At 34.2% G+C, this 22,543-nt stretch overlaps 1 protein-coding gene across 2 annotated transcripts in view; it reads right to left on the bottom strand.

Moving 5' to 3' along the window:
* IPO8 (importin 8) overlaps positions 1-22,543 on the bottom strand; it is a 76,030-nt gene that overhangs the window by 38,944 nt on the left and 14,543 nt on the right. Inside the window, exons 3-15 of one of the 2 annotated variants that reach the window (XM_049882772.1) lie at positions 20,048-20,204; positions 17,409-17,567; positions 16,280-16,436; positions 15,038-15,127; positions 13,882-13,976; positions 13,162-13,246; positions 11,556-11,690; positions 8,212-8,311; positions 5,018-5,094; positions 4,581-4,697; positions 4,066-4,152; positions 2,616-2,781; positions 469-629 (exon numbers count right to left, since the gene is read on the bottom strand). In XM_049882772.1, coding sequence (XP_049738729.1) covers positions 469-629; positions 2,616-2,781; positions 4,066-4,152; positions 4,581-4,697; positions 5,018-5,094; positions 8,212-8,311; positions 11,556-11,690; positions 13,162-13,246; positions 13,882-13,976; positions 15,038-15,127; positions 16,280-16,436; positions 17,409-17,567; positions 20,048-20,204 — 1,586 coding nt within the window. Of the gene's footprint in view, positions 1-468; positions 630-2,615; positions 2,782-4,065; positions 4,156-4,580; positions 4,698-5,017; positions 5,095-8,211; positions 8,312-11,555; positions 11,691-13,161; positions 13,247-13,881; positions 13,977-15,037; positions 15,128-16,279; positions 16,437-17,408; positions 17,568-20,047; positions 20,205-22,543 lie in introns of both variants that reach the window. The other variant, XM_049882771.1, reaches the window with a different exon arrangement.

The raw sequence follows: 22,543 nt of genomic DNA on the forward strand, positions 1-22,543 counted from the left end.
TCAATTTGACGGCAATGGGTTTGGTTTTTCTGGTTTTATCCTAAGGCAATGCTTTTAAATAATTTTAAAATTTAACAGTGGTATTCGATTCTTTTAAAAGTAATTTATAAAGCCCCTAAAGTTTATGAAATCTCTAAAAAAAGTATTTATATGATGGCTCTAAAATTCTAGAAATCGTAAATGATCTTACCCTATAGTCAAGGTAGGGAAACATCAGAAAATCAATATTCGCTATAATGAGTGTTTAAGATAGTATTCCAGTTGGGCTTACATACTGGAAGATTATTATTTTACAATCTTAGAATATAAGTCTAACTAGAGGAATGTCAGAATTATTAGAGAAAACATTAATTTTTATATTAACATTTCAGTTACATATAAAACTGAACACTAAATTTTAGAGTTTAATTTATTTAGATTACTCAAAGCTTTCATACCAAACTAACAGAAAACTCTGCCCAGTCTTACCAGGTGTTGTGTCATATCAACAGCAATTGAGGCCACCTCTTGACTGTATTCACATATCATCTTCTGGATAACATTAGTAACATCATCATTTTCTGTCTCTCTAACAATGTGCAACAGCTCCTGCATAATAGACCTCACATGTGGCTTCATATACTCCTTAGCTAATGCAATAAAACAAAATTAGTAAAAATTAGCCATTCGTAGATGGTGAAAAGAATTTGGTCATAAGGTAAAGTGACAGGAGGTAATAGCTAGATAAGGTTTTAGATACACACTTGCTCTGTGGTGGATAAGTTAGAAAGCTCTACCAAAATAATGTTCATCAATGCATTAATTTTCCCATGAGTTAACAAATCTGCTGCAAAAAGACCTCTTTAAAATGTTAAAAAGTTAAAAAGCAAAGATGTCACCTTGAGGATTAAGGTGCACCTCACCCAAGCCATGGTATTTTCAATCGCCTCACATGCATGCGAAAGCTGGGCAATGAATAAGGAAGACCGAAGAAGAATTGATGCCTCTGAATTACGGTGTTGGCGAAGAATATTGAATATACCATGGACTGCCAGAAGAATGAACAAATTTGTCTCGAAAGAAGTACAGCCAGAATTCTCCTTAGAAGTGAGAATGGTAAGACTTTGTCTCACATACTTTGAACATGTTTTCACATACTTTGAACATGTTTTCAGGAACATGTTTCCTGGAGAAGGACACCATGCTTGGTAAAGTAGAGGGTCAGCAAAAAAGAGGAAGACCCTCAATGAGATGGATTGAAACAGTGACTATAACAATGGGCTCAAATATAGCAACGATTGTGGGGATGGTGCAGGACCAGGCATCAATACGTTCTGTTGTACATAGGGTTGCTATGAGACAGAACTAACTCGACGGCACCTAACAACAACAACAAAGGGTTAAGCAGTCCTGCACAGAATACCAAAAGGCCATACTAAGAAATCCTAATTATACAAATGCTCCATCATCTGCATGACTTATACAACATCAGCACATAAAGACTATGACCAGAATGTCCTGATCAAGGGCCACAATAGATGGATCCTCTTAGAACAGGAGAAAAATATGGAAAAGAACTCAAATTCTTAAAAAGTCTAGACTTACTGGACCAGTTGAGACTAGAGGACCCCCCCAAGACTATTACCTAAGATACTCTTTAAACCTTAAGCGAATATTATCCCTTGAGGTCACCTTTTAGCTAAATAACAGACTGGCTCATAAAATAAAGAAGAACATATTACCCATCAGTAATTAGCTCCTTTAAAAAATCATCTATATGAGACCAAATGGTCAAAAATTACTCTAAAGCAAAGATGAGAAAGTAAGGGAGCAGGGAAACTAGAGTACTGGAAATGGTACAGTCGGAACAAAATGAATGAGAATGAAAATACACTGTGAAAAATGTAGCCAGTATCACTGAGTAATTTATGTAGAAATTGTTAAATGGAAACCTAATTTGCTATGTAAACTTTCACCTTAAACACAATAAAATGTTACTTAAAAAAAAGACTATGCCCAATACTAATGGGGCCCATTCTCTACCCATTCCACTACTGGCATATCCTTATACAAGATTCAACCCTTCCAAGGAAGTATTGGTGAATGGTGGTGAACTAGCTTGATGTTTTTCATAAAGCTGAATTTGCTTTCATTGGTTTATTTGACCTGTAAGCACAATATTCTTCTAGAGAAACAAATGAGATAGCTCACTAGAAACACTACTTGCTACTTTCACAACTTCCAGAATCATAGGCTCCTGACGTTGAAAGGAACCTTGAAGCCATCTAGTCTAACTTCCCTAAATTTAAAGATGTGGAAGCCTCCGTCCTGACTGATCGTGTGCCTTGCCCGGGTTTTGAGGCAAGTTAGTGGCAAAATTAAAACTAGATCCCCAAGTCTCTAGTCTAGCCTAGTGCCCACAATATCAACTCATCTGCTAATCTAAAATCATGCTGGAGGTCACAGCCCAGCCCAGCCCATACCAACTCCTGAAAAGGATAAGGAAAAGTCCTGGTAAAATTGTGAGGGGAAGGAAGCTCAGAAATTCAAACCCTAAACCCTACCATAAATTACTTGATGAGACCATGCGAAAAAGAAGGAAAAAAAAAACTTCTAAAAGGTATTTTTAGCTTTACCTTGTATCTGGTTAGAAATTAATGACTGAAGAGCAAGGGCAGCTTCTACTTTGACAGGCATCTCTTTATCTTCAATCAGGCTCTTCTTTGCCAGTTCAACTGCATTTCTTAGGTTGAGCTCATTATGAAACTTCAAAGAACTGAATGCATGAAGCACCCAACAGGACTGTATTAAAAGAAGAAAGTAAAGAGCTATTAGCATTATGACATTTTATAATAATGTCACTCATATAAGAACCTCTTAGTAATCTATCACTAATCCTACCAAGTATTGTTTGTTTTTGGAGTGTGGCATATTCGCTTTTGTTTCTAACTTTTGGTTTTTCCACTTTTTTTTTTTTAATAAGAAAGGCAGTTTCATTACTTCTAAACTACCTATATGCAATAACATTTTTCATAGGAAAAAGGAGCCAAATTTAAGCATCTCCACCCAAAAATTCTATTTATGCTTTTAATAAATATTATAATTCAGAACTCATTTATTATTTATATGTAAAAGCTACTACATAACCAGCATTTGAAATTCATTTGCTGGCCTTTACATGTAGGTGAAACATTATTTTTCCTTATATTAACTGGCTTAACAAATTTTCTTTTTTTCACTCACATAGGTAGATTTTTCAATCTCCTATAGCTTATCAAATTTTAAACTATTAGAACATGAAATCATATTTTTCCTTTATTTATTCCCTATGTGCACAAAATATAATCAACAGTAACTAATCTGAATTACTAAAGCCGTTCAGCAAGAGAATTACAATTTATACAGCCTCTCAAAGGTACAAAGATAACTATAAAAATACTCATGTGCTTTCAGTCGCCCTAATCTATATCTACCCAAATATTTCTCTAGTAAGTATATTATTTGATGTATATAAAATATTTAATAGTGTACAAGGCATTGTTAACATATGTTGCTTTAAGTAAGACTTTTTTGTGTTGATGAACTTACAGTTTGAATTAAAGTTATGTTTTTATTTCTCCATAAAATATATTGATTCTATAACATACAGTTAGAACACAAATAAGTTTACATGGATTATTACTTTCTCCTTTTTAATAAGGCAAAATCTTCCTAATATGCTGAAAATCATAATCGAATTTTTAGGCAAACTAGAATTTCATGCTGTTTTAGACAATGAAAATGAATCAGTTTATAAATTTACATTACACTAGTGCAGTAACATCACTCTCACCCTGCTTGAGTGACCATATGCAGCAAGTGAGGCTAGGGTGACAAAGGAAAACAGCTGGAATTAAAATCCACACATCCCTTAATTTATGAGTTTGTTCTTTATTCAACTGATGTGGTCATAATGGACATTCTGATTTATATAATTTCATCTCAATATATATATGGTAACAGGTCAATCTATCCAAGAACATTTACTTCAATAATTATCTTACAGATAAAGATTTTAAGATACATAACGGAATATGAAAAACTTACTCTAGCTCGAAGATATCCCAGGTTAGACAATAATAATGGAAATACATGATTCTGCAGCAACAACTCCATTTGGTCCTTGAATAAACTCTTCTGTCAGGAAATGGAAATTAAGTTTCAAGTTAACAGTTTTTTTTATATGTAAGGATCACTTCTTCAAAAATTAATTTTATCATAACGTGCATTTAATATACTTTCAGTTACAATTCTGTAAAATTTGTTGTTTTAAATCAAGGCAAAAATAGTATCTCAGATACTATTTGATATTGATTTTTATAGAAACAAAACAATTTAACTCTGAAGTCATTTAGTTTCTTTATACAGCAGCAGTTTCAGAAAAACAAATAAGTCCCATTTTCTTTTTAATTAAAGAAATGGATGACAAACAGAAGGCTATTTATGGTCCTTAATTATCCAGAAGCAGTCATCAGTTTAAATCATCCATGACTTTCATAGTCTCTCTTTTGTCTATTTCTTCATAGTTTAATTAAGTAAATTAACATTTTGATTATCTTGACCTTTAATAAAATGTCAGCTAGGGATCCAATCACATGCAGGGCTCCATCTTTCTTCCTAGGGTCAAAGTTCGGGTCTGTTAGGATTTGATAACAGAATGCCATCATTTTTGGCAACACCTAGAGAAATAGAAGAATCAATTTTAGTCTACACGAGCTTTCACTGTGTTCCTAAGGTATCAAATACGATGCACAAATTTTCAGAAATAAACATTTTATTTTCCTTTATCAAACAATTCCATTCCCAAAAGAAAATGTACAATTTATTAAAACAGAATAATAACCAATGATACTTCACTCTGTTCCCTTACTAGAACAGAAAAATAATCTTAAAGCGACATAACTAATAACTATAATTTTTCAAATACTAGTGGTATATTTGAGTATGAAATCAATACAGGCCACCTCTCAGTTTTAGATTTAAAGAGAATAACATATACCTCTTTTCTTTTCTTTGCAGCAGTATATAAGAGAGCCTGGGCTGCTGTAGTGGGAGAAGCATAATCTTCAAAAATATCTAGGATTTCAAAAGGTTTAGCCATGTTAGTAAAAATGCAATTCTTTATTACAGGTTCTAAACCTGCATAATCACTACTCTCAAACCAAGGAATAAAATATTCCACATGGCACTGATTTAAGCATGAAAAAGCTAAGCATATATCACTCGTGCTCTCATAAGCAACAATATTTATCAAACTCTACAGCCTGTCCTGTTAAACAATCATACTAAAGAATATCATACAAATTAGACATATCTGTTTCATTGAGAACAGGAAAGTCCAAAAACAACTATAATTTATTTAGTGCCAGGTATTGTTCTAGGCTCTGTGGATACAAAGGTAAACAAAAAAGCTTCTCATGGTGCTTACATAATAAGAGAAAAATGTAAACAGATTATACATACATACACATACACGAACCTACACACACACATACAATAATAGGTCAGGTTCAGAAGAAATGTAAGCAGGGTAAGGAAACAAAGAGAGTGACAAGGTATGGGGATGCTAGTTTAAACAGGGTCTCCAGGAAAGTCTCTCCAGCTCTCTGCTAAGATACTAGTTAAGCAGAGATTGAATGACATGAGGGAGAAAACTATACATGGAAATAAAAAGATGAAACACTCCAAGCAGAGGGGAGAGCATATGTAAAAGCCTTGAGGGACTGCTAGGACAGCTCTTGGTTGTGTCAATAGATAGATTCAATTGGTATTTGTTGAATATATATCTACTTAAAACTTAACACATTGTTTAATGTCATGAAGACTTCCACAAATTTCAAAATAGGCAGCTTTATAGAAGAATCTGAAAACTTGAGAAGTGTCTGAGGATGCCTATGTTTTACTATAAAAATAAGACCAAATCTAGGTCTTTGCCTCAAAATATAAGATATAAAATGCAAACATAATAATACTAATAGCTAACATCTACTGAATGCTTATTTTATGACAAGCACTATGCTAAGATTTTACAAGTATCTAGTATTCTATGCTAAGTAGTTATTTCATGTGTATTATTCCATTTAATCCTACCAGCAATATTATCATTGCCAGCTTTACAGCCGAAAACATTGCATCTGAGAGAGATTAAGTGACCTCAGAGTCACACAATCAGGTCAGCATTCACACCTAGGCTGTCTCAGTCCTGAGCTCTTACTATTTTTTATCAAATCTTTAAAAACATTATTATTAACATTAGTCGATGTTAAGGATTGAGTTCCCCCAAAAGTATGTAGTGGAATCCTAACCCCTACATCTGTGGATTTAATCCCATTTAGAAATAGGGCTCTCTTTGTCTTGTTAATGAGTCTATATCAATGTAGGGTGTGTCTTAAACCTAATGACTTTTAAGATACCAAAAGAGCAGATTGGACACAGGGAGAAACAAACAGAAATTGGGGAAATCCCCATGTGGAATTCGCCACAGAACTGAGGACTGGGGTTACAGAAGCAGAAACAAGCATCTTCCCCCAGAGCTGACAATGAGAGAGCCTTCCCCTAAATCTGGACCTAAATTTGGACTTCTAGACTTCTAGACTCCTGAACGGTGAGAAAATAAACTTAGTTCTCTAAAACCACCTGCTTGTGGTATTTCTGTTACAGCAGCACTAAGAAATTAAGACAATCAATAAGCTAAGATAGGAACATTTTTTCATATAATCGCTAGTGACAAAAACTTAAAAAGAAAACTAGTGCAGAAACGGTTCTTCCTTATGGCTACCTAAAAGTAAAATACACAGAACAAACAGACATTGCATTCTAGCCACGGAAGAGGAATGACTAATGAAAAAGCACTTTGGATAGTCCTGGCTTCCCTCGATCAATAAAATGTAAATTCCAACTGTCAATCAGCACACACACAACTTACTTAATTTTCTAAAAACCAGATAGAATTCTATTTGCTATAATGAATAAGTGAAATAATGGTAGCTTTTTGAAAGTTAAATTGATATTCTGTGCATAACAAAAACATAGGTTATTATAAAAAAGGTAAACACTTAAAGAATGCCTTGAAGATAGAAAAAATATTGGCTTAAAGAAAACTAGGAAAACAAACATATTAGGAAAGAGGAATAAGTCACGCAGAAGATGTGTAATGATTTTCAAAAGAAAAACGTAGAATAGAGGGATACAGCAGATTGTAAATGTTGCTTCTCATTCATTTGCTTTTCCTGTACTTTGTCTCCAAGAGAAGAGGTACCTACTCACTTACCGAATCAAATAATACAAAACACAAAGCACTGTCAAAAAACACAGCCCAATAATCTAGCAACAGATTTAACTCATAGCTAGGGGCACCTGGCCCAACAAAGGGACAGCACTGCTTTATCACAGAGCACCTTTGGCATGCCATGGACAGTGCAATCATTTTATCTATCATTTATTTCAGCATTCATTAAAGGCTTACTAGAGCCAAGCACAAGTAAAGGAATGCATAGGTACAGAAGGGATGGCGAACATAAAATAAAGCCAATAAATAAGAGAAAGTCCCTGTACTCAGAGAGTTTCTAAGTTGTAGGAGACAAAGGTACACAAATAGCATTTTGGCATGTTAAGTGCTTGAATATTCTGTGAAGTGACTAATTCTAACCGGGGATAAAAGGGAATGAACTCAGGCAATCTACACAGTTCAGCAGCTTCCAGGAAGATCCACGCTAGAAGGACCCCTTAGAAATGAGCCACACAGAGGGCCACTGTCGGTAGCCCCATTCTCTTCTGAAATCCTTAGTCCCTAGGCCCAACTTGGGGTGCTCGTAAAATACGCAGACATCCAAGGGCTGCTCCAGATGGAGAACAAGCCAATCTACAAATAGGTATTCCTAAAAGCACAGGAAGAGGTGGTCCCCGCAGGTCAGCATCACAACAACAAACGCAAGAGCTGGCTCCGTGACCGCTTCAGCACCCATCAGACAGACGAATAAGATGGCTTGTCACCTCCCATACCCAAAGGTTCCAAGTGACTGGTTCAAGGAAGCTTCAAACCCTCAAGGACTTCAGAGTTTATCATGTAAAGCACAACTCTGAAAATTTAACAAAATAATAAACTCTGCTTCAAATTTTTTTTTTCAAAATATACATTTAGTTATATTATTTTACATATCCAGATCTAATGAAGAATAAAACCATCTGGATTACCAAATTTCATCCTTATATACTCATACGGATCTTCTTGCCACAGCTCTTCATCCTCATCTTTATAACACATCACAGAAAAAATCACATCCTCAGAGATGTTCTAAGACAAGAAAACACAGAACAATGAATGAATACAGGCTCTTCAGATTTGGGGGACACCAATAATATATTTACGGAGAGTTTTTCTGTAGCTGTTCCAAACTGTTATAATCATCTTCCTGTTAAGCTTATATTTACTCAGGCAGAAGCAGGAAAGCAAGATCTTCTGAGGTACTGTTGGGGTTAAAGAGTTAAATATAAATTGTTTTAAAACAATTGGCTAAAGGTACACAGAAAGAGACAGATGTAAAATGCTATTCTTTGAATCAATAGAAGTGATAATAAAGCTCTACTAACAAATCAATAGTAAACATACTTTGATTCTTTAAGGAAGAACCAAAAATGTCAACCCAAGGTCATATTTACTATTATATTTCTCATTTTGAATTTTTTTACATTTCCATTTTGGTCCTAAATGTCAGTGTACCCACAATATTAAAATTTTCTTCTTCCATTAAAAAAAAAAAAATCTGGTTTGCAACTCTACAAATGCAGGTTTCAAAAAATCACATCTAGTAGTATGCTACTAATGCTCCATCAAGGCCTTTTGCGCTTTAACAAGTACACGTGTAAAACAGAATCATTTCTTATCATTTATTCCAAATTCAAAAATTCTAAAAGGAAAAATTCAGCCCAGGGATGAGAGCTTTCTTATACTCCTATATTACAGTCATGTAAAAATAAGGCCAAAGGTATCAAGTTGAGAATACTATCAACTCATCGTTACTCTGCAGGAACACAAACAGCGAATAAAATGAAATTAGTATCTTTATTAATTGGGAAAAAAAAATCACTATTTGATCAAAGTGATTGGGCAATGAGTTATTTTTTAATAACTTTTTTTTATTGTTTTTTTTTTTTAAGTGAAAGTTTACAAATCAAGTCAATTTCTCATACACCTTGCTGGGCACTCCCAGCTGCCCTCCCTCTAATGGGACAGCACACTCCTCCTCTCCACCCCGTATTCCCGCGTCCATTCAGCCAGCTCCTGTCCCCCTCTGCCTTCTTCTCATCTTGCCTCCAGACAGGAGCTACCCACAGAGTCTCATGTGTCTACTTAAGCCAAGAAACTCATTTCTCACCAGTATCATTTTCTGTTTTATAGTCTAACACAATCTCTGTCTGAAGAGTTAGCTTTGGGAACGGTTCCAGTTTTGGGCTAACAGAAGGTCTGGGGACCATGACCTCCAGGGTTCCTCCAATCTCAGTCAGACCAGTAAGTCTGGTCTTTTTATAAGAATTTGAGGTCTGCATCCCACTGTTCTCCTGCTCCATCAGGAATTCTGTTGTGTTCCCTGTCAGGGTAGTCATCAGTTGTATCCGGGCACCATCTAGTTCTTCTGGTCTCAGTCTGATGTAGTCTCTGGTTTATGTGGCTGGCCCTTTATGTCTCTTGGACTTAAAATTACCTTGTGTCTTCACTGTTCTTCATGCTCCTTTACTCCAGGTACACTGAGACCAATTGATGCATCTTAGTTGGCTGCTTGCTAGCATTTAAGACCCCAAATGCCACTCACCAAAGTGGGATGAAGAATGTTTTCTTAATATATTTTGTTATGCCAGTTGACCTAGATGTCCCCAGAAACCATGGTCCCCAGACCCATGCCCCTGCTACTCTGGCCTTCAAAGCATTTGCTTGTATTCAGAAAACTTCTTTGCTTTTGGTTTAGTCCAATTGCACTGACCTCTTCTGTATTCTGTGTTGTGTTTCCCTTCACCTAAAATAGTTCTTGTCTACTATCTAATTAGTGAAAACCTCTCTCCCTCCCTCCTCACCCTGTAACCATCAAAGAATATTTTCTTCTGTATTTAAACTATTTCTTGAGTTCTTATAATAGTGGTCTCATACAATATTTGTCCTTTTGCAACTGACTAATTGCACTCAGCATAATGCCTCCCAGGTTCCCCCATGTTATGAGATGTTTCAGGGATTCATCCTTGTTCTTTATCGGTGCATAGTAATCCATTGTGTGAATATACCATAATTTATCCATTCATCCATTGGTGGGCACCTTGGTTGTTGCCATCTTTTTGCTATTATAAACAGTGCTGCAATGAACATGGGTGTGTATATATCTGTTTGTGTAAAGGCTCTTGTTTCTCTAGGATATATTCCAAGGAGTGGGATTGCTGGATTGTATGGTAGTTCTATTTCTAGATTTTTAAGGAAGCACCAAATCGATTCCCAAAGTGATTGTACCATTTTACATTCCCACCAGCAGTGTATAAGTGTTCCAGTTTCTCCACAACCTCTCCAACATTTATTATTTTGTGTTTTTTGGAGTGAGATGGGATCTCATTGTAGTTTTGATTTGCATTTCTCTATTGGCTAATGATCGTGAGCATTTCCTCAATTATCAGTTAGCTGCCTGAATGTCTTCTTTGGTGAAGTGCCTATTCATATCCTTTTGGGCAAAGAGTTATTAAGATGTCCACATGAAATATCATAAAAATATATATTTTTCAGACCTGTAATAAGATAATGATAAATTCTATCCTGGACCCAAAGGCAAAGTAAAAGAATTTACTGTCTTTTTTAGATACGATATTAGACTACAGACTTTAAGAAATCATAATTTGAGGAAAAAAATTGGTTCCTAATGTCTTTAAATTACCCCAAGTTATTTGTATGCAAATAAAAATGTATTTATCAATGGTCCATAATTTTCCATTCTCATTTGACCTTTAACCAAAAAATGATGCTGAATTCCACCTTTAAGTAAACAATTTATATAAAAATAGAAAACTTTAACTTCTGCTAGAAGGTAACAATACAAAAGAAGAAATAAAAAGCTTTTTTTTTCACTCAGGGCTACAAAGGAAAATGGTCATGTATCAGGCACCATTTTCCTGCAGAATAACAGTATCTTAGTAGAGCCCTAATGACAGTTTCCAAAAGGCTTTCACATAAAATACTTCATTTGATCCCAGTAACGTTTAGATAAAAAAGGGTGGAAAAATATTATCTGACTTAACAGAGGGGGAAGCTGAGGATAAACGTGATTCTAACCAAGATCAACTGAATCCAAGCTTTCCAATGCACAAAACTTAAAGTCCTCACTCTTCCCAAATACTTAAATTTCCAGGCCCTTTATATCAAGATAACATGAGACAACACTCACTTGAAACTATTAATAAGAATAAAGATAAAAAATCAGATATAAAATATAGGATTGATAACATTTATTTTGCCTAAAAACATAATTAAAACAGAATAATTTGGAGAGCTGCTCTCAAACACAAACCTGTATGTGCGGTTTCATCTGCTTCCAGGTTACAGAATGAACAACCCCTTGATTGAGATAGTTGAATGCTTGCTGAAGAACACGGGGGGCTACATATTCTTTCTGTCTATATTGATCTAAAATTTTTAGTAGTACCTATGGCAAAACAGGAAAAGAAAATATAGAAAAACAAACAATTTTAAGGTTAAAAAAGGGTGGCAGCTTTTCAGAATCCACAGAAATAAAAATAAATATATTTAAGTAAATGAAAATTGGGAAAATTTCCATGCAGCAAGAGATACCATAAACAGATTTTAATATATAATAGAAGTATCATTTTGAACTGGAAGAAAAAAGGTAACTTATTTAAAGAATTGCACTGGGACAACCGATTAGCTTTCTGAAAGAAATTAAGCTGCCTTCTTCACTAAAATTTTAAAGCAAAATAAATTCCACACGGGGAAACATTTGAACCAAAAAATTAAAGCACAGAATTCCTACAAGAAAATGTGGGGGAATTTTATAATCTCAGATGACAGAAAGTTTCTGTAAGTGTAACACAGAAGCTATTTTTTAAAAGATTAAAAAAAAAAAAAAGACTGATTATAAGGAAGCACAAAGCAGCTGTGGCTAGCCCAAAGACCCTGAGTCCGAGAGATCACTATGACACAGCCCAGGTCTTGCAACTCCTGGTCTCTGGCGCTCCTCATAATATCATGCTATAAGAGAGTTGCTGAATAAATAAAAAGAGCTCTTTCAAAATATGTACAGAATTTATAAATTCAGAACATGAATTCAGTTCAAGTATTCCACCTTAAGATGACAGGTTTAAATTATTAAACTTTATATTATTGACAATAAAGAACACTAATATGCATAGATTTATGAAAATCTAGAAACACCCCTTGTATCATTAGTCTTTTATTACGTCTGATTAATCTTGCTTTCTGACATAGCCAGTATTCAATAGTTATTAAATTTTATCTGTTAAATGTAAAGAAAAACACCATGATCCAAATGGCAATACTGATCAGCCAATTTTCACAGCCCACTTATCCCTTTGTAGTTTTTAAAGTTTCTAAATACTAATACCAACTTGGACTGTTTCTCAAGAACTTCTAATTTTTACTGTACAGAATCGTTCCCAAACTCCACTAAAAAGTTTAAGTTCTCAGCTGAAAGTCTTAACTTCTAAGCTCAATTCCTCTAAAAATAATCAATTCGTATAATCTTCTAATACAATTCAATAATCCAATTTGTAAGTCTTCTAACATAGAAGTTGAAAACAATGAGGTGAGGTCCAAAGAGAAAAAAGAAGTTAAATTTTAAGAGGTCAGTGAGAGTTAATAAAAGAACCTAACCTGATGTTGATGACTGCTACATCACTATCAACAAACTTAAAAGGTTTGAGTCCAGAGTCTAGGAGTCTGTAAGGGCGGTTCTGTGGTAGCTGCCCTAGAACTTTTAGGTTTAAAATTGATTGCACTATATTAAGATTCCCGGAGATGCCATTTCATCCCCTACGAATACGTAATTTATTATGTTTGTAGCCTACTCTTAAATGGATAGAAATGACTTCACTTCCAATAGTAACCATTCTTCTATTTTAAAAGCGTAAGTTTATTACCTGCTGAATTCCCACTGCATAGGTTTTCAGGAAGAATTCAGAAAATTCAAAGTATTCTTTTGTAACAGTTCCTGGGCTTCCATATCTGTGTATACAAAAAGAAAATGTTTAAATATTAAGAATTTTCAAAGCAAAGCATGGTCACTAGTTCAAATACAGTCCCTTGTTGAAAGACGTATTCCACTGGAGCAGAAAACTAACATTTTCCCCATTTTTCAAAAGCTCCATCATGAAATCATGATGAGCTATACTCAGAACCTGGGCCATACTTAACATTTCAGACAAAAGCTTTACCTATGAAATCAACAACTCCTAAAGGACAAATATTAGAACTAAGAATATATTGATCTGATATATAATAGGTTTTCAATAAATTCTCTCAAAACTAGACTATTTTTTCTATGGAGCTGAGTGGCCACGCATGTTCATCCACAATTCCTGGGTATTTCCAATAAGTTGTACAATGTCATTTTCCCATGCTTTTCACAAAAGAACACAAAAGATCCAGAGAAGACAACCTACCTTCTTATGATCTCAAAATCAATGATTGTGGTTAAGCCTGCTTGAAACCAACAGAGGGTAACTCTCTGCCCTTTATGGCTCTAAGGACAAATAATCATATACTGTAGAGCATCAAGGGTAATATCAGACAGATATTTTATTATATCCAATCCTGAGATACTGAATATAAGATTGTAATTCTAATAAAAAGACAATCACCGTTCAAAAAGACGAGCTACAATATGCAAAGCCCACTTCTTACACTTCCACCATACTAGTTCAGGTCTATCATCCTCATCAATTTGCAGAGTCTCCTAGGAGGACAAAATATGCAGATGAACATCTACATAATAAAAGGATTTATGTGAATAACAAAGGCAGAATAAATCTTAGTATACTTTAACTCTTATTAAATGTAAACTTAGATTGTCATACAATTACAAATTTTACAGATTACTATTTAGAAATTAAATAAGCAAATTTCAATTATCTCCTTATCTTAAATTATCTCCTTATCTTAAAATACTAAGCACCATGTCCCATAAAGAAACTCCCTGGGATGATGGAAAGGTTCTATATCTTGATGTCAGCAATGGTAACACAAGTGTATATATTTGTCAAAATCACTGAAAGGTTTATTAAATTCTGTGCATTTATGTATGCAAATAAACCTCCATATAATTTCCCCCCAAAGATATGGACAAAGGAAAGGATACTGCACATTTTAAGAAAAGCTTATATTTAAAAATATATGAGTTGATTTGGTAGGTGAAAATAATATCACTAATGCAGATCCAAACGACGCAGTATCCTTCACCTATCAAACCGGCAAACTTACAATTAAACTTAGAGCACTCTGCAAAATCAGTCAAAAGCCTCAACATGACAATTAAACTTCTAGGGTTTATCCAAAGAAAATAACCATGTATGTGCACAAAAATTTAACTAGCCTTATTGCTAAAAATCTAAAACAATCTAAATGTCCAGCAAATGAAGCATTCAACAAAAATGACACAGAATAAAAACATTCATAATCATTGAAAATACTTATAATAGATTTAAATGAAAAATGAATTTCAAAACAGTATCTACATATATCACTTTTATAAACAAAATGTGTTTGCATATAGATGCAGAGAAAAAAAGGCTAGAGGAATAAATGCCAAGTTTTAAAAATGGTTACCACAATTTTAGTAGGATTACACAGTTATTATTTTTGCTTATCTGAACTTTCTAAAAATGAATAGTATTATCAGTTACTTTAGTTACAGTAGTAGTTTTCCAAACATCAGGCTAAGATAATAAATCGGTCTAGCACAAATATCCCAAACCCAAGTTTCACCAATTTTCCTTAGGAACAGGAGCCTTTTCTTACAGGAGGAACTGTTCTGTCAATAATGGTTCGAAAGATCTCCATCCATTCTGTGGTGGTTTGGTGATTCATCAGCTGAAGAGGCAATGCATACTGGAAAGTAGAACAACAAGATAACAATAATTCCTTTCCTCAAAAAAAAAAAAAAAAAAATTAGTGATTTTATCTATAGTGTGAGGTTAAAATATATGAAAACAGCAGTTTCACATAGCTCAATCTAAAATTAAACTTGAAACAGATTCATAAGTACATACATGTAACTTAAATTTTTTAAATCTAGAAGTGCCAAACTTCACCAAGGCTGGGAGAAGAAGTGAGATTTTGTAGTGATTTCAGGCATGACATGGTGAAAGAAGGCTTTTCACTCTGTTTACTTATGAAGCATTTGACTCCTTTCTCTGGGCTACTCTTTTAAATTAAAAAAAACAAAATCAATACAGTAAGGTCTCATTTATTTGGCAAGAGATTCTGGATAAATGATTTTTACCACTTACCTCCTGGTGTGTCAAACTTTAATTTTAACCACTTTGATAAAATTCTTTACCTCATTAAACAGAGTACTGCTATTCATGGAACATTTTTTCAGTTACTTTCCCCTATACTAGGGCATAATACAGGTGTATGTCTGTGTCATTATGAGCTGCAGGAGGTGAGGGATAGTGCCCCTGCATCCATTCATTACGCAAATGTGCTATATGCTAAGGACATAATAAGACAGACACGATTTCTGCCCTCATGAAGCTTACGCTCTAGCTGAGAAAAAAACATATAAACAAAGAATTACAATACGGTGTGTTAAACAATATACTTAAAAGTAGTACAATGTTGATAAACCACACAGGAGGGACATCTAATCCCACTGGGAAATAAAGGTACAACTTCCCAGAAGAAGTGATACGCAAGCAGAAACCTGGAGAATGAGTACAAATTGGGTAGGTCATAAAGGGTAAAAAGGGTGTTGCAACCTCAGGGGAAATAGGGGAAATAAAGGGGAAAAAGGGTGTTGTAAAACCTCAGAAGGGAGAGAGGGTCTGTTCATGAAGCTAAAAGAATTCAGTATCACTGGAGTGTAAAGCACAAAGGGATTAATGGTAAAAGATGAAGCCAGAGAGATGAGGGTTTTAGAGGCCATGAGAACATGTAATAATATAATAATAGTCAATAATAGCTGATACTTATTAAGCACCTTCCATGTGTCAGGCGGAAATACAAGACCCGTATTTGCCTTCTGCTATAGGAACCTACCTGAACAAGTGCATAAAAGATTTTCAGAATCTGTTTCTGTAGTAACACAGAATAATGGGAGGAATCAGGAAGAAGCTGGATGATCTGCTGCTGAATACGAGGCAGAAATACATGCATTGCTGCTATAAGGGGCTCTCTTTCCTCTGCTTTCTTGTATCTACGTTAGCGAAGACAAAAGGAGACAGAAAAATAATTTCTCCCTGCAAGCAGCCATAAACAATAAATAGAAGGAAATATATACACATATATATTTTTAAAACTATATAAAGCTAACAAAAACATTCAATACATTAGCTTCTATTTTCTGTTAGGATTACTAGAATAAAGTTGAAAGAAACTTTGGAAGGGCAATCCCTATTTTGGGCAAAATATCTAAAATCTTTCTAGAAAAATTTATATGAGTTTTAAAAGAATCCAAGACTATTTCACAGCTTTCCTACATGAATTTTTCTGGGACTTAAGTTAGTCTTTATCATACCACAATTCCTCCTATATACTAATTGAAATAGACAGACATTCTTACTATATATATAAAATATGGGGAGAAAAAAAATTTCTTAAACTATCCTAAACTGAGAAGTTAAAATAGTTTACAAACTTAGAAGCTCTTAGATCACTTTAATTGCTATAAATCTAAAATACTCTCTCAAAATTCTAAAAATACAGTATGACGTCATTAGTTTAAAAGAAAGAAAACTACAGGATTTTGCATGTGTAAGTAGCCACCCTCTTCGAAACCAGAAAGCCACACTATTAAATGTGATGCTGAATCCCCTGCCTGCCAAGCACCTTTTATGAGAAAAGAATGTCACTAGCAAAGAAACTTTAAGGTAAATGTCTGATGCTCATGAGAGGACAAATGTTAAGGTACCTCTTTATCAGTGTTTCCAATGAAAGCTGTTAATAAATGGTCCTCTGAAACTATCAAATAACTTTAAGAAGCTCTGCATATTATATTCCTGTTATTAACAATGCACATTAGCATATTAAAGGTTGCTTGAATAACTGCAGTAAATAAACATGTTTAACTGTGCTTAACTCAACATTTCCTAAAGTAATCTAATTCTACGCAACACCCCTAACAATTTAACACAAAGCTGGTATATTCAGTCAACAGAAATCAACTTACTCATATGTCTTCACCAGTTGATACAGACATAATAAACTGCCAAGCCAGCTTCCACTGCTCTGTAATTGCAAGTAATAGTCTATCTTGTCGACTACCGATGGCCAGTGACCAGGAAAATCATGTTTAATGATGGCACGGAGACACATTGTTAACTGGACTCTACAGGGGTAGGGGGTGGGGATTAAAAATGTAAATAGTTATAGGTATCAGGCTCCAAAGACCTCTAATAGTTTACATGTACATACTCTAACTCCTTTACCCACATTATATAGTTATATATCGGGGATGGAAAAAAATAAAAACAGCTCCTCTAAAGAAAAACCTTAATGGCTCGAGTTATTGCAGAAAAACGTAATGGATGATTTCCAAAATGAATGAAAAATTCACTCTGTCTTACCCTAAATACGCCTTTCAAAAAAAAAATTTTTTTAATAAATTCATAAAAATTTAAAAAAATAATAGGACAATGACTCCACCTCAGCTCTGTAAAATTTCCCAGTCTTATTTTATATTTTGATTATCCTATCATAAGGGAAACCCTGGTCGCATAGCGATTAAGAGCTACAGCTGCTAACCAGAAGGTCAGCAGTTTGAATCCACCAGGCGCTCCTTGGAAACCCTATGGGGCAGTTCTACTCTGTCCTATACAGTTGCTACGAGTCAGAATCGACTCAATGGCAATAGGTTTGGTTTGATCATGGCGGGGGGGGGGGGAGTTGTGACAAATATTGTATGATTTCAGCTGGATAATCACCCTACAGATAGTAAAAGTAAGTAAAAACAGAGGCCCACATAACTACGGGAAACCTCTGTGAGCCAAAACCTTGAACCTATTCATTACCAGTTAATACCCAACACAGTATATTGTACCTATCAAAGCTGTCTGAGATATTAAGTTTCGTACTCTGAGTATAAGAAATAAGTATTAGCTAGATAATTCCCGAAAAGGAAAGCAAAGAGCTATTTCCAAAAAATAAGACAAAAAGCAACAGGAGGACAAAACAGAAAAAGAGAATATTCCTTTAATAAAACTATAAAGTTATGTGATAAAAGATGTGATCTCCTAACACTTAGACTAGTAATCATTTTCTCATGGAATCCCAATTCTAACTGGGATTGAAAAGAAAATGAGAAAAATAACTTTTCTTCAACAAAACTGTCAACATTATCACCAAATATGTCCTTAGGTGATCATTTGGAAATGGTTAGAAAGTGAATCTGGCTAAATGAGAATTCCACAGTGCCAAAAAAAAGTGTGTGTTCAGTTGAACAGCTAATAAATTGGATTCACTGAAAATGGTAAAATATACATAATAATGCCTTTTCCTTGTGTCACCAAATGTCTTCAAAATTTTTCTTTGCAATACTCTTAAACTTTGAGTATAGGAAATAAAATATTTCTCCAAGAGTGATTATAGTTAACTCTTAAGGACAACAAAGCAACAAAGTATTCTCATGACAAAGATAAAAAGTTCTCCTCTTTGTCATCAGTGATTGTTTGTTTAAACAACTTGTGTACAAAAAATGAAAACTTTTCATTTTAAAATTTCATCTTCCAATTCTCTCTCCCAATCCTTTCTAATACCAAGCCAAGCAAAAGATGGCTATGAAAGGAGGAGAAACCTACTAATTAGAAATCATTATCATTTAATGGATTAATGTGTAGAATCATTGGAAGATTCAGGGAGAGCTGAAAATGGAAGGATTTTTGACAAGAATCAGAATACATGATAGCCTGGAGAGGCACCAGTGCCATGACTGGTATTTGGGCAACCACTGTGAATAAAGATGATTTTCTTTAATCAGTAAACCTGTTTTCTCCTCTCACCTAATAGCATAACTGCACAAAGAGGAGTTCAATGTTAGTTCTCCTTCCTGTTGCCAGTTCTTTCACATTTCCCTTCTTTCCTATGGCTTCTGTCATAAGCCTATTAGGCACTCAGGCTAAAGCTACATATAATCTCTGACATTAAACAATTTCATTCCCCTACATCCATTTCACCTACAAAGGAGTTTATTTGTAACTGAAGATTACAAAATTTTCATGACTCTACAACTGTGCTGTCCAATAGGACAGCCACTAACCACATATGCACACTTCAAATTAGTCAAAATTAATTAAAAATTCAGTTCCCCAGTTGTACTAGCCACATTTCAAGTGCTTAATAGCTACCTGAGGCTAGTGGCTAAATATTGGGAAGTGTGAATAAAACACATTTTCATCACTGTAGAAAGATCCATCGGATACTGTTACTTTACATCACCTATGAATTTGAGAAACTGGGAATAATTTTTCTATTTTGTACCTACTTTATCCTATCTTCTCCAAAGGAAAAGATACTTACTTCATGAAAATGAATAAAAATATAGGTAAGAGGTTAAGAAAAGCAGCAAGTTAAAATTCCCAGAAGTCAATCTCCCTGTGTCAGAGAAAAGAATAACAAAATCTTGTCCATAAATATTGAGGCAAAGAATTACAAATGTGAAGACTAAATAAATAATATTATTTGAGTGGCCACGTTTACTACTTTATATCTTAAAAAAAAAAACTTGAAGCTGATGATTAGATCCTCAAAACCCCAACCCCACCCATGATCCAAGTATTTTGTGCTTCCTACTGATCATATAGTATAATGCACCTCACTAAATCTGGAGACCGAATTATTCCTTCCACAATGTTTTCACGTATCTGCTGGCGATCATTTTCATGAATGTTGAATGGAAATATTGCTTCTCCTGGAGGAGGTTCTCGGTCTGGCCAGTACTGTGTCACCATGTTCTTCAGGTAAATGGCAGCTAAGTTAAAAGAAAAAATGCTAACATAGCAGTACTGAAAGGATGGTTTTATTCAACTTACAGAGCATAAAAGGCTAAGTCCTTCAACGCTAAACATGAAACACAGCAAAAGTGGAAAATCTTACAGTTATAAATAGCCAAACAGGGAAGGAAATATGGAAAATAATTTAAAGGTTTCTCTTTAGCTAGTTAAGCAAGTCTAAGCACTAAACATTTTGTCAAAAAGATTTCTAGTGTTTAACAGAATAATTATTTAGGAATCAAGTTTGTACCCTTAGCCTAAATACAAGGTTGAAATGAGACTTTACTCAATGTACTTTGAAATCATAAGAGTCACATTTTTCAAAATGCTTAATACTGAGTTCACAACAGAAGAAATCCTACTTTTCTTCATGTAGATTGCTTTTTAACTTACTTTCTATCACCTGCTTCATTTGGCACTACCATTTTGAAAAATCTATATACATGCTTTTTAAAGCATCAGTAATCTCCACTTAACCTTTTCTGAAATATTTAATGCTTGTAAATATAATAATAGGGAGAAGGACAGCATCCTTCCAAGATTTTCAGAAAATCTCAGGTAATTTTTTCTTTTATTTCTATCAAAATATATAATCGATTATTTTTTTTCCTATTCCTTGTTAATAATCTTCAACTCCAACTTTGAACAAAAGGCTTCTGAAAGAAACAAGCTGATATGCTGCTACAGGGTTTTCCAGAAGGAATGTGAAGCTCCTAACCATCCAGTTGAACACAGAGTTTAAGCACATAACTTACATAAAACGTCATGCTTTGGGATATAAGGATAAAGAGATGTGATCCACAAAGCATAACTTCTTTCCCTTAAACTTCTCCTCTCCCTTCTTACCCAAATCTACCCCCCCCCACCCCTTTTTATCATAAAACTAAATTGGCTGGTAAAAACATTAGACCACAGACAAACCAATATGTTTGACATTGGCTATAATTATACTATAATAGAAATTTAATTATTAAGTTATGAACTTGACATCCTATAAATTCCTCTTTATTATTTTTGATTTGCCAAAGATCTGAAAAAGATTATTCCACCTAAGGTTTCAATTCGTTTGGAGAAAAAAAGTTATTTAAGAGTTTTTGTGTTTACATCAGTGTGGTTTTTATTTTACTTCTAGTTTAAATCACACGGACTCAGTGCAAGTACCATCTTTTATCCCAGTACTTTTATTATATTTTATATAACAGTGACTGGCACAGAACAAATTTTCAATAAAAATTTGCAGACTGTTAAAAAAATTAAGAAATGATCTAAGAATATGGGCTGAACTGTGACCAGTTCAGAATGATTATCTGGGATCAATCTTTGCAAAAGGAAAAATCAACTATATCCTAAACAGCTCATTTAAATCCCTATGGAACTAGTTTTATAAATAAAGAAAAGCAGCCTTCAAACAGCAAAAATACATAGTAAAATCATAAACTTACTTATGATTCACTAATTAAATCTATTAATTTTATAACTAAAAAATATTTGTGTTTTGGGTCACCATGCAAGACAGCCTGTATAAAAAGCACATTCACTAATTTGTATAGGTTAAGGAAATCTGCAATTAGTTAAAAATAAAATTGAATTTAATGTAATAATTTAAAAGATAATATTAACTACTCTTGCAGATAATTATGGATTACTATGGATAATGAAAGAAGCCCTGGTGGCTTGATGGCTAAGCACTCCACTGCTAACCAAAAGGTTGGCAGTTAGAACCCACCAGCTGCTCCACAGAAGAAAGATGTGGCAATCTGCTTCCATAAAGATTACAGCCTTAGAAACTCTATGAGGCAGCTCTATTCTGTCTTGCAGGGTTGCTACGAGTTAGAATCAACTCAACAGCAACGTATTAAGGAAAAATACCAAAGATAATTGAAATAATATCAATAATCCAAAAACCCCCCATTAGTCATCTAATTCAAGTATCTAACCACTTGCCAGAGATATGAAACAAAACACTAATGTCATCTTAATTCATCCAATTCATAAAGTATTAAACTTTGCTTCCCTAGAAAATTCATTTTAAGCATTTAAAGCATCTTAAATTTGAAATACACTAAAACATACACACACTTCTTTTTTAGCAGAATGAATCACTTAAAGACTAAAAAGCAGGGGTGCAAAATGGTACTTGTACACCAATGTTCACTGCAGCACTGATCACAATAGCCAAAAGGTGAACACAATGCCAGTGCCTAGAAACAGATGAATGCACAAACAAAATGTGGTACACACATACAAAGGAAAATTATTCAGCCATAAAGAGAAATTAAGTTCTGATACATGTTATGACACGGATGAACCTTGAAAA

The sequence above is a fragment of the Elephas maximus genome, chromosome 4 (genome assembly GCF_024166365.1).
Source record: "Elephas maximus indicus isolate mEleMax1 chromosome 4, mEleMax1 primary haplotype, whole genome shotgun sequence".
In the NCBI taxonomy this organism is placed as follows: Eukaryota; Metazoa; Chordata; class Mammalia; order Proboscidea; family Elephantidae; genus Elephas; species Elephas maximus.